Genomic DNA, 13,006 nt, shown 5'->3' on the forward strand with positions numbered 1-13,006 from the left:
CCTGATAAGATGCCTGGAAGTCTGGGCCAGAAACATGAAGGTGGAGTGAAGGTTGGTGAGGAAGCTGGGATCACCCAGCCCACTACCTCTAGTGCCTGGTGTTCTTTTTATTCCACTCCAGCCCCCACCTGGATACTACCCAGAGGGTCGGGGGAACCTTATAGGCAGCTGGTGTGGGGGTGCCTACAGCAAAGCCTGCATGCCACAGAGCGGCCGGACAAGGGAATGAGCCCATGGTCGTGGGCTCATTGAGGCTCATTGTAGCCTCATTGAGGCTACAGATGCTCCATGGGGCCCAGGAAAGGATGTCTGAGCCTGGACACAGGAGCCAAACGATGTCCAGGGTAGGCCCAGTGGGAAATTCAAACGGAGGCCAAAAGTGAGTGTGGGAGGCTGAGCTCGGGCCACCGGAGCGGAGCACCAAGGCCCCAGACGTGATGTCCCGTCCTCATTCTGAAAGGACCCCAGCTCCCCTGCTCCTGGGGCCCACATTCATCTGGGTCCCATGAGGTTGAGCAGCCATGGGAGCCCCTATGGGGAAATCAATTTTCTTCCTCAGCCCTACCTGGTGACAAGGAAGCTGCCCGCCTCCACTCTGGTTTTATTTTATTTTTTGAAGATTTTATTTATTTATTCATGAGACACACAGAGAGAGACGCAGAGACATAGGCAGAGGGAGAAGCAGGCTCCTTGTGGGAAGCCCAATGTGGGACTCGATCCCAAGACCCCAGGATCATGACCTGAACTGAAGGCAGACGCTCAACCACTGAGCCACCCAGGTGTCAACTCTGGTTTTATTATTGACGGCGTTACCCATTTATCGGTGAGCCCAAGAGGCAGAGGCTTGAGGCAGCACCGGGCCTGCCCGGGTTCCTGGGTGGAACTGGCAGGCAGGCGACAGGGAGGTCTGATGTGGCTCGGGAACTGTGACAGGTGCCCTCACGGGCTGCCCAGCCTGGAAGGCCCACTGGACAGGCGTACTGACCAGGGGCTGCTGTCAATCTTCCAAACACAGCCCAGACTTCTAGGGTCCCCTCCAGATACTCTTCCCCCTTAAATTCTGCCTGAGGTAGAACTGATATGCCTGCCCCTCGGGCGGAAGCTTGGATCCTCTCCCTGGGGGCCGGTGTCCTGGTGGGAACAGGGGTTTGGGCGGCTGGGGAGCCCCCTACCTCCAATAACAAGACGCGCAGTCCTCGTCGAGTGGCTTCTCCCCTTGGCCTCCCTCCAGCCTGGGGCAGAGACCCCATCTGCTGGCCGCTCCTCAGCCCTTTCTCCCAATTTATTTCTCCCGAGCATTTCTCAAATGCTCCACTAATCAGGCTGCGATGTGTAACAGCAGAAAGTGTCCAGAGGGCTGAGAACAGAACAGCCGCTGCTTGGTGCGCTCCGGTCCCATCCAGCCATTCAGTCTCCCGTTAGCACCGTGAGGCATGGACAACCACTAGCCCCATTTCACAGATAGGGAAGTGAGACGCAGAGCAGTTACGTAACTTGCCCAAGAACACACAGCTGGTAAAGGCGGGGCCAGGACTCAAACTCAGGCTGTCAGCACCAATGCACTTCACTGCTTTCTTGTACACGAGGGAGATGAGGTCAAGGAAAGCACTCATATTTATTGAGCATCTACTATGTGCCAAGAGTTATGTCTGCCTCATTATATGTCGAGAAAAATCGAGGGATGGACACGTCATTGTCCTTATTTTTGCAAACCAGGGAAAAGGCTCAGAAGGGAGGCACTATTCAAGGTTATCCTGCTTCAAGTGACTTCAGGCCTAATCTGCCCGATGCCAAAGCCTCCTCCTCCAGGAAGCCCCCTAGGCTTGCTGCTCAGATGCCACTGACTTGACACCTGGAAACCTGCCATCCTCTCGTGCCCTGGACTCATCACAGGAGTGACACTCGCCCCCCTCACCCCCATGACAGGTAGTGGCCTCTGGGGACAGGTGTGGCTCTGCCTACTGTTTGTGAAGTCCCCAGTAGAGCCCAGTGAAGGGCGGGGGCCTGCAGGAGGCCCGTGGCAAAACCCAGTCAAGAACTGAATAAACCACAGTCTAGACTGGGGTAGATCGAAGTCAGCCCGGGTGAGGACCTAATACCACAGGGACTAATTCAGGTGAGGACCTAAATACTACAGGGATGCTGGGGTGTCCCTACAGCTTTCTCCCCATCTAGTCCCCCTCCCCCTATACCAAGAGTCATCTGAAGGAAACAGGTGGCAGCAAGAGAGATTTAAGCCAGACAACAGGAGGCACTGCCTGACAGAGGGGCGAGTCACTTCAATTCACCTCCAGAGTCATTTACCAAGGGGGACCCCACAGTCAGGGTTGCGAGGGCACGAGACAGCTCAGAGGCGGCCCCACTGCCGCAAGGGAGCCTGCCAGGAGCCTGGCAGAGGGAGCAGGTGAGGCCAAGAAACCATCTGCTGCAGGAGGGTGAGTTTTTTTCTGAATGAGGACAAGGGAGGCCTTCCAGACCCAGAGATAAGCAAGCCTTGAAGGGTGAAGACAAAGGCGGAAGGCAGGTAAAGCAGCAAGGACTCAGACATGGGGCTGCATGTGTGTGTGGGGCTGCGTGTGTGCGGCACCCCAGGGGCAGGAGACCCCGGGGGCCCGGCTGACTTCTAGAATAATCTGCCCACCCCCCACACCCAGCACTTCTCAGCCACCTTTGCTGGCAGTTTCCCTTCCCCCACCTCTCCTCCTTTTCCTCTTCCTCCCCTCCTCCCTCCTCCTCTACCCCCGCTCCATGGGGACCCCCATCTCACCTCTGAGTCTGCCCTGGTGACCCTCCCTGGCGACCCCCCCTGGCCCATGCTGACAACTCTCAGACTGTCTGTCTCTGACACAGACTTCTCTAGAGCTTCTGACTTCTCAGTGTGGTCTCTGAAAATCCCATCTCCCGAGCACCTCCAAGTTAGCATACCCGGCGTGCCCTCCCCACTCCACCCCCGCTTCCCTCAATCACACGCAGGAATGTAGAGTGGCCCTGGCCTCCGTGCTCCCCCACACACCCCCACATTCCACCCACCGGCAAATCCAGCAGAGCTCAGAATCCACCCCTAAGGCAGCCACCACGTCAGCCCCTGGCGCTGGCTTGTGCCGCGGCCTCCTCCGGAGTCTCCCCACCTCCAGGGCCCCAGTTGCCCTAGAGCTTGCTGCCCAGCCCGCACCCCCTCTCCCCTGCAGCCAGAGAGCCCCACAGACAGTCCCCCCCCCCCCCCCCCCCCCCCCCGGCTTCCAGCAATCCTGCCAGGGTCCTTCCCATCACCTCCCATCACTCGGGCACAGCTCCACAGCCCTGTGCTCTCAGAGTGATCCCCAGCCTCTGCCCACACCCAGGCTCCTTGTACCCCTGGGCAAGTATCCGTTTGTTAGTTTGTCTGTTCATTCATTCATTCATTCATCCATCCATTCCACACATACACTCTGAGCATGTACTACATACCCAGGGCTGTTCTAGGCGCTGGGGATTCGGCAACGAGCCAGAGTCCGTGCCCCCAGTGCCTGCCTTTGGTCTAACAAGCACGCGCACACTGGCAGCACGCCCTCAGAGAGCTGGCGGACAGATGCCTGGACGCTGCCGCAGCAGCGCTGCCTGGAGGTGGGGGGCTGGATGCCATGGCCTCCGGCCACCCCTCCATTTAGGAGGAAGCACCCTGGGAAGTCTGGACATTGCCTGGAGACCCCGATGCTTCCTGGGTGGTGAGCCCAACCAGCCATGAGTGCAAACTCCCCTGCAGGAGTCGGGAGAGGAGGCTGGGTGATGTCCAAGAGCAACCCCCTCCCCAGCTCCGGGGGAGGGGGTGCGCAATTCTGGAATGCATTGTGTTCTGCCTTCTCCCCACCCATCCACAGATGCACCAGGGGAGGCCACCAGGGAGGACAGGGGAGGAGGCCCGACCACCACCACGTAGGGCAGCCACAAAGCTGCATGTGGGGTGCGAAGGGGAGAGGCAGGCCCACCCCACCTGAGCTCAGGTGAGCTCCCCTCTCATTGCAGGTAAGTTCGAAGGCCTCGAGTCTCTGTAGTTGGGAGGAAACCATCTTACTAAAACCTGGACGCCTGGGTGGCTCAGGGGTTGGGCATCTGCCTTCAGCCCAGGGCGTGATTCTGGAGACCGGGGATCGAGTCCCGCATTGGGCTCCTTGCATGGAGCCTGCTTCTCCCTCTGCTTCTGCCTGTGTCTCTGCCTCACTCTGTGTGTCTCTCATGAATAAATAAATAAAATCTTAAATAAATAAATAAATAAATAAATAAATAAATAAATAAATAAATACATACGTACATACAAACAAACCTGACAGAGTGCCTGCTCAGGACAGGCACTGTGCCTCCATTTCCCTGCTCAAGCCTCTGAGGAGCCAGGAAGGAGGGCCCCACACGGCTGTCAGGCTAAGGAACCCGACTCCTCTCCCAGACTCGCCTGTCCTCTTGGTTGAGTCAGAACCCATTGATTCCACCTCTGCACCGTCATCACCCGCCAGGGCCCCTCCTCACCGCCTGCGGATGCCCCTGCCCAGCCCTGACACCTGGTGCCCTGAGCCCAGGCGCCACACCCCACCCTGTACCTCTTAATGATGAAGTGGATGCTGTGCCGCTCCTCCAGGATCCGCTTCAGCTTAGGGACCCCATAGGTGCAGGGGCGCTTGAAGGGGATCTTGTCCGGGATGCCCACAATTTCCACAGCCTCCGGGTCGCAGGCAATCTTCCTGTAGGGGACGGGGACCATGTGGTCCAGGCCCAGGGCTTCCGCTGGAAGGGCAACAGCAAGGCTGAGCACGGGACGGAAGCAGCGGGCCATGCGGGGGCCCCAGGGCCGCGGTCACCATGACCTTCCCCCGCCCCCTCCCCTGTGCCACCCCAGCCAGGCAGCAGCATGTCACTTCCTCTTGAAAACTGCCCACAGGCTCCCATCCCCCTCAGGGACAGCCAGAGTCCTACTAGGGCTTACGAGGCTCCACGTGACTGGGTGCCCATCACCTTTGACCTGATGCCCCTTTCACCCCTCTGTTCACCCTAGTCCCTCCAGCCTCCTTCCTACTTCCCTAACAGGTGTGGGCCACGCACACACCTGCCCCAGGGCCTTTGCACGTGCTCTTCTGGCTACTGAGACATTCTTCTCCCAAATCACCATACACTTCTCTCTCTCCCTCTCCCCATTCAGGTGTCCCCTCCAATGTCACCTCATTAGCTGACAACAGCCCCCTCCATCTCCCTGTGATAAACCCTACTCTGTGCTCCACCCCATGTTTACTGAAACCTGATGCTATAGACACATTCATCTGTCTGCTGGTTCACTACCTGGAACCTCAGCTCCAGGGGAGCAGGGGTGGTCACTGGGATCTCGTCTGGGATCTAGACAGGATGGGACACAGGCTAGCTGCTCCCTACATTCCCCTGAGTGATGGAGTGGCTGAAGGAAGCTCCCAGGATTGAGGTGGGTGGCTCTCTCGGGGGAACTCCTCCAGTCCTCCACACATGCTCTTTCCTCCAGGGAGGCGTCTGGCATTCCTCTCACTCATCAGGGACAGAAACTGGACACGGACAACTCTGCCACCAGCAGTGTAGACAGAAACCAGGCTTATGAAGTGGTGTGACTTGTTTCCTTCTTGCTTCCAGACACTGGGGTTTGGTCTCGGGCCACCTCAACTATTCACTTCCATCCCATCTGGTCGTTCTCACTCGTTCGGGTGCCAGGTGCTTCTTGGGCACCTACTATGTGCTGGATGGTACTTCCCCGGGTCCCTGTTCTCCCTGGGGCCTGGGAAGTCACCAGAGTCCTGAGTGGGGCTGGGGTCCATTACCCTCCTGCCTCATCCCTCCAGACTCCCCCAAGGATCTCCTCTGGCCACTGTGCCTGTGTCCTGGCAAGTGGCAGCCCCAAGCTGGCGTCCCATGCAGCCGTGCCCTGCCCGGGACAGCGCAGAGCCGCCTGGGGCCCTCCCTGGCATGCCTTCAAGATTGTTTTTCTGTTGATGCAGCCAGGTCTGCGTCGGCGGCTTTGGCAGCCAGATCCTACTGTGAAACCACGCTTAGCTCGTTGTCAAATTAAACCCTTGAAATTGCAACAGCTGTCAAACCACTTCTTTCCCCCACCTCCCACCCCCAGCCCCAGCCCCAGCCGGTGAGCAATGGCTTCTGCGATGTCTGTGTGCATTCGTCTCCACTTGGGGTCATGTCATTTGCTGGGCCTGCTTCTTTGGTGGTGAGGAGACCCGGTGGACAGAGCCGACCCCGCCAGGTCTCCAGCCTCTGCCCAGCAAGGAGGGGAGAGCCAGCTGCCAGGCAGGAACCTCAGTTCCTCAGAGTCTCAACCTCTTCCCAGGTGAAAATGTTCTGGAGGCATCCCGGAGGCTGGGGATCCCCCCATTTCTTCTCTTATTTTTCCCCCGCTGCACCCCCAGCCCCACTGCTGGCCCACTTCACCCAGAGCTGGTGGCTGAAAGGGCAGACCCAGGAGCACGATCCATTCATCGAGGGTCTGTGGGATGCCCCAGGCTGCCACACGAGGTCCTCCCCGACAGGGACGTCCCCAGGACTCCCGAGGGACTTCCTTCTCCCCAGGGCAGCTGCAGGGGAAGCTGAGACGGAGCTCTGGCCTGAGAAGGGGAAAGGCCTCAATTACACCAAGCCCAGCCTTCTCCTTGGATTTGGACATGGCGGGGCCAAGTGCTAGCATCCACAAAAGGCTCAGTGCTCTGGAAACATCTAGGGTACACAACAGGTAGGAAGACTGGCAGCTGCCGTGCCAACTCTGCTGGGGCAGCATGTTCCCAAGGCAGACGGAGCCAGCCCTCCCCAGACCCCCTCCCCCTACTGCCCATCCAGCTCGCACCTGCCTGCCTGGAGCGGTACCAAGCAAGGGAGTGGGTCTGCCAGAGAGACCACATCAAAGGTTATCAAAGGCGCCCAGGCTATCCCAGACCCCTCACTAGGCCTCGAGAGCTCTGCTCAGCCCCACCCCAACCCAGAAGGCACAGCCTACCAAGCCTTAGCGTGGATCAAAGGGTACTTCCTCCATGAAGCCACCCCCGACTCAAGCCTGAGATCTTGCCTTCTGAGCTGTCCTGTCTTTCTGAGGGTCCCCACCCCTGCGTACTACTGTATACTACCTTATGCTCCTGCACGCCCCTGCATACACACCTTCAGGCACCTGCTGAAGCACCGTGAGGCTAGCGTTGGCCTGAGTGCCTGGCACAAGGTGGAGTTGGTGGGGCACTTAAGATGTGTGACTGAGTGGCACCTGGGTGGCTCAGAGGTTGAGCATCTGCCTTTGGCTCAGGGCGTGATCCCAAAGTCCTGGGATCGAGTCCCACATCAGGCTCCCTGCATGGAGCCTGCGTCTCCCTCTGCCTGTGTCTCTACCTCTCTCTCTGTCTCTCATGAATAAATAAATAAAATGTTAAAAAAAAAAAAAAAAGCAGGATGTGTAACAAAAAGGAGCCCATCAAGGCTTGGGGTCCCCACTTGGCTGAGGCTGAGTCTCAAAGAACAAGTAGGAGTCTGCTCCCCCAACAGGTGAAGGGCATGCCAGGCAGAGGGCAGAGCACAAAGGCAAGGAGGCAGGCAAGGGGGCACTGCTGTGGGGAAGTCTGCAAGTGCATGAGGCCAACGGCCATTCTTCTGGGTCTTCTCTCTGGATGGCCTCCCGGACGGTCAGTTTGCCCCCTACCCGCCCACCTCCCATAGGTGAGTTGAGGTTGGGGCTCTGCCATCAGTTCCGCCCCCTGGAAAAATCTGGAAGGGAAATATTGACACAACCACCCCCAACCCAGACAGGAGATGACATGAGTGCTGCCGGTGCGCGGGTGCCAGCATATGGCTCCCGCTGTCATGTTAGGGAACACGAGTGATTGCCACGTAATGAGATGCTCAGCACGCTGCCGGGGCCACACGGCGGGCCGTGCCGCCCACTCACCATATCTGCTGTTAAACAGGATCTGCACACACTCCCGGAGCGTGTTAATGTCCTCCGTTTCCTTTATGAAGGCGTCCCACTTCTCTATCAAAACACAAGAGGTACGGGTGAGGGCGGGTCAGAGCAGGGAACCCACAGCCTCCAGCTGCACTCCCGCACGGCCGGGGCCGCTGGCTTTCTCCTCCAGAGTCCCACAGAGGGGCTCGGCTCTTCCCCCCACTCCCACCTCGGAGCCTGACACCCCCGTCTCCTCCAGGAGGCAGCCCTATCCAAATCCAGGGTGCTCCGATCGCCGCCCCCTTCTCTCTCTTCTACCCCCAGGCACAGCCTGTCCATGCTGGGTGTCTCCTGCCACCAGACAAGCAGGAGATTTGAGGGTGGTCTCCCTGAGTAAGGAGACGCCGAGTCCTAACCTCAAAGCACTAACCCTCATGCTTTGTGCAGCTGGGGTCTCACCCAGCCTTGACCCCGAGGCCTGCCTCAAACCCTCATTCCTGCTGGCCTCTTCCATGAAACCAAAGCCTTGGCCTCCATTTACTATTAATAACTACGGCAATCATCATAATGGTTCATCACATTGCCATTACAGATACCACCTTTAATTCAGTAAGTGATTATCTGTGTGGGCTACTTTATACATAGTATCCTATCTAATCTCTCATGACACCTTTTTTTTTAAAGATTTTTATTTATGTATTCATGAAAGTCACAGAGAGAGAGGCAAAGACACAGGCAGAGGGAGAAGCGGGCTCCACGCAGGGAGCCCGATGTGGGACTCGATCCTGGGACTCCAGGATCACGTCCTGGGCCAAAGGCAGATGCTCAACCTCTGAGCCACCCAGGTGTCCCTCTCATGATGCCTTTTAAGCATAGATAGTATCCCCATTTGTCAGCTAGGAAAACCAGGCTCAGAGAGGCTGAGTATCTGGCCTGAGATCACCCAGCAAGGACCCAGTGAGACTCCACTCCTTGCCCACCACGGCCTCCCATGATGCTACTGCCCTCCCTCCCTGCCAAGGATGGACCCTGTTTGGGGCAGTAGGGATCTCCATTCTGATCCCAGGGGGCTGGGTCTTCTTAAAGATGGTGAGGCCAAGACCCCAACCCCACCCCACACATAACTACTGGAGAGTCTTGCTTCATGCCTTTTGGTATAGAAAAATCCTAAATACAGTGTGGTACTTTAAAAAAATCTGTCCACATAATTTTTCAATTCTCCCGTGTTCAGGAGGTGGAGTTTAATTCCTCTCGCTCCCTGTGAGTGCGGACGGATCATTTCTGGCTTCTTAAGGGTAGAAACCGGAGAACTGATGACTTCTAACGTAAGTCATCAAAGACCTGTGGCTCCCTCCCTACTCTCTCTTGGACTGTTTGTTGGTTTTAAATTTATTTATTCATAAGAGACACAGAGAGAGAGAGGCAGAAACACAGGCAGAGGGAGAAGCAGGCTCCCTGCAGGGAGCCAGATGTGGGACTCGATCCCAGGACCCCAGGATCACGCCCTGAGCCGAAGGCAGATGCTCAACCGCCGAGCCACCCAGGCACCCCTCTCTCTTGGATTGTTAAAGTCAGGGAGCCAGCCGCCACATCCCGAGGACACTCAAACAGCCCCATACAGGCCTGAGTGAGCCTGGGGTAGATCCTTGGCACCAGTTAAGCCTTCCAATGACCACAGCCCGTGCTGCCATCCTGAGTACAACCTCATGACAGAGAGAATCTAGCCAGAAGCACCCAGTGAAGCCGCTCTTGAAACTGGGACCCATAGAAACTGAAACTATAACTGTAAAGGCCCACAGCAATGCATAACTGTCACATTCCGGTTTTACTCATAAGTCCCTGGGGCGGGGCTGTCCTCCCTTCTCTCTCAAAGACCCAGTGGATGCATTTCCTTTATTTTATTTTATTTTATTTTATTTTATTTTATTTTTATTTATTATTTTATTTATCTATTTATTTATCTCTTTATCTATCTATTTATTTATTTATTTTTTAGTGGATGCATTTCCATTTCAGGAAGCACCACCCCCAGCCCCGGAGCCCCACTCTGGGCAGGGCACCGCTGTGGGCACCGTCCTACCTGACTTGTCATGGACGATGGAGAACAGGATGCGCTTCGAGGCATGGACATTCTGGATGAGAGGACCACCAGGCCCAGGGGGCTTCTGTCCTGGACAAGGGAGAGGAAAGGCACAGGTTCAAGGTGGGCCCCCAGATCCAGCCTGGATGCAGATGCCAGCTCTGGGCTAACACCATCAGGGAGGCCTCACAACTCAGCCCTATGATCATAAACTCAAGGCAAGTTCCCTGCCCAGACATTCTTTAGCAGAGTCTGCTCTCCAAACAGCAGATCAAGGAGGCCAGGATGTCCGAGGACACCTTTTACCAGTGGGGACACCCATTTCAGGTGCATAAGTCTCATCCCACTGCTCAGCGCAACATTTGGCGGGGTAGTTCTTTTTTCTCCTTCTCATGACAGTGAGTATGACTTATGAGCACCCACTATGTACCAAGCACTGGACTCTGCTTCTTTTTTTAAAATTTATTTTTAAGATTTTACCTATTTATTTGAGAGAGAGAAGATAGTGGGAACAAATGGGGAGAGGGACAGAGACAGAGGGAGCAGGGAGCCCGACCTGGGGCCTGATCCCAGAGCCCTGAGATCATGACCTGAGCCAAAGGCAGATGCATAACTGAGCAAGCCACCCAGGCTCCCCTGGACTCTGCTTTAATACAGCAGTTCTCAAGCCCGAGCACCCATTGGAGCCACTCGGCAGATTTAAATACACAGACGGCTGGGCCCCCGGCAGCCCCAAAGCTTCGGATTCAGGGACATCTGGGTGTCTCAGCGGTTGAGTGTCTGCCTTCAGCCCAGGGCGTGATCCAGGAGTCCCGGGATCAAGTTCCACATCGGGCTCCCTGCAAGGAGCCTGCTTCTCCCTCTGCCTATGTCTCTGCCTCTCTGTGTGTGTCGCTCATGAATAAATAAAATATTTAAAAAACCAAAACAAACAAAACAAAATAAAACAACATCAAAAAAAGCTTTGGATTCAGCAGGACTGCAGCAGGGCAGTTAGAATGTGCATTTCTAATTTGCCCTGTGCTTTGACCCTGATAATAACCTTGTGAGAGGTCATATCGGCATCTCCACTTTATTTTTATTTTATTTTTTAAAATATTTTATTTATTTATTCATGAGACAGAGAGAGAGACAGACAGACAGAGGGAGAAGCAGGCTCTATGCAGGGAGCCTGACGTGGGACTCAATCCTGGGTCTCCAGGATCACACCCTGGACCAAAGGCAGTGCTCAACCGCTGAGCCACCCAGGGCTCCCCCATCTCCACTTTAAAGACGAGGAAACTGAGGTTCGTGGAGGTAGAGATTTGCTCTGGGACACATAGCCACGAAGCAGAGGATCTAGGATATGAATCCAAGTCTTTCTCATACCCAGTTGTCCATTCTCTTATGCTGTCAAGTACCCCAAATCCAGGCCGGGTCTGTAGTAGGTGCTCATTAAATGCCTGTGACAGATTAGCCTGATTACTCCCTCCACAGACTCCTCTGTGGAGTCTCTCCAAACATCTCTGGGTTCTGGGCCAATGATACCGTTCACAGATGTCCCAGCCCCTTGTCCCAATGTGCCTCCTTCAGCCTGGGGTGGGCCCAGGCACCCCGATCTGCCCAGGGATATTACCCCCATAGGAGTGACCTCTGCTCACCCCCAGACTTAGGGGTCTCAGCAGCAGCTTACCACAGCAGTCGGGGAAGTCTTGGGTGCCAGAGGCCTTGGGTTCAGGCCCAGGCCGGCCAAGGCCCAGGTCACTGGGGGCAAGTGGGCAGGCGGACGCCTCCTGCTTGAGCTCTCTTGTGGTGTGGTTAGGGAGCGCGGTGCTGTACAGGAAGCTGGCCACAGAGGAGGAGGTGGCGGTGGGGGGGAGGTCCTGGGGTGGCCCCTTGGGGGCCTGGCCGTGCAGGCCACAGTCCCGGGACCCCTTGGCTATCAGGGAGACACCGTTCAGTTCCACCAGGGCCTTAGAGTCCCGCCCGCCGTCCTCAAGCGGCCTGGGTGAAGGAAAGGACACGGGACAGCTTTATACACCTGGCCTTTCAGTTGTCTCTCTTCTTCCAGGCCCCAGCCCACCCTCCGTACAACATGACAGCCTGTGAAGTACACAGGACAGAAGCCGGGCCCCAGCTTATAGGTGTGGGTACAAGCCCAGGTGGCCTTGTGATGTGCCCTGGGCCACATAGCTGGGTCACATAGCTGGGCCACTGGAAGAGCCAGGCCCTCCTCTTGGCCTCTGTGACCCCTACACACTCATCACGTGCTTGGTCACCCCCCGCCCCGTTCCTATCACAGCCCTCCTCTGCCGGTGGCGCCTGAGTACTGCTGGGCAATGCCAGGGCCTCAGGGTGGCTTCTGGGTGGCCCCAACAGTCAGTACCCAGCTGGGCCAGCCTTTGCATCATCTCCCACCAGCCCCTCACATAACCCCATGCAAGCGCATACACCGTGGCTCCCCGCCTCCACTGTACAGCCACTCTGGACACCTGCATGGCCATTGGTGCTGTTTCTCTTGCACCCAGTCTGTTCCAGCCTCTTTACAACACAGAAGTCCCCTGGGGACTCCCACGACACAATGCCTGGTTCAGATCATGCTCTGCAACTGGGGGGCTTGCCTCCCCTCCACTGCCAGACTGGGAGCTTTGACACTTGAGGTCCCGCGTGGGTGTCTGAAGTCCCATCCTGGTGATGGGGTAAGTGGCTGCAGGTGGCTGAGCCAGCATGGAAGCAGGTCGCCCTCTACCTGGCCGTCCTGGCCAGGACATCATGGTCCAGCCACCAGGCTCTGGGCCCGCTCCCAGGCTGATGGCCTCACTTACCTCTTGAGCTTGAAGCGGATACGGTGGCTGTGCTCCAGGATGGCCATGAGGGCCTTGGGGTCATAGTCTGCTGGTCTCCGGAAGGCCAGGCCCTCGGGTAGCCCCTGCACGGCCAGCAGCCCCGGCTCCCTGAGCAGCCTCTCATAGGGCAGGGGTACCACGCTGGCCCTTCCCAGGGCCTCGCCTGTGGGGAGGGGGTCGAGG

General features: G+C 56.8%; 1 protein-coding gene across 5 annotated transcripts in view; it reads right to left on the reverse strand.

The window, feature by feature from the left end:
* GTF2IRD1 (GTF2I repeat domain containing 1) overlaps nt 1-13,006 on the reverse strand; it is a 110,659-nt gene that overhangs the window by 55,226 nt on the left and 42,427 nt on the right. For all 5 annotated transcript variants that reach the window (XM_035717842.2, XM_035717841.2, XM_035717838.2 and 2 more), the window contains exons 5-9: nt 12,803-12,986; nt 11,671-11,981; nt 9,999-10,088; nt 7,922-8,005; nt 4,572-4,755 (exon numbers count right to left, since the gene is read on the reverse strand). In XM_035717842.2, the coding sequence (XP_035573735.1) occupies nt 4,572-4,755; nt 7,922-8,005; nt 9,999-10,088; nt 11,671-11,981; nt 12,803-12,986 (853 nt within the window). The remainder of the gene's footprint in view (nt 1-4,571; nt 4,756-7,921; nt 8,006-9,998; nt 10,089-11,670; nt 11,982-12,802; nt 12,987-13,006) is intronic.

The sequence above is a fragment of the Canis lupus genome, chromosome 6 (genome assembly GCF_003254725.2).
Source record: "Canis lupus dingo isolate Sandy chromosome 6, ASM325472v2, whole genome shotgun sequence".
Lineage (NCBI taxonomy): Eukaryota > Metazoa > Chordata > Mammalia > Carnivora > Canidae > Canis > Canis lupus.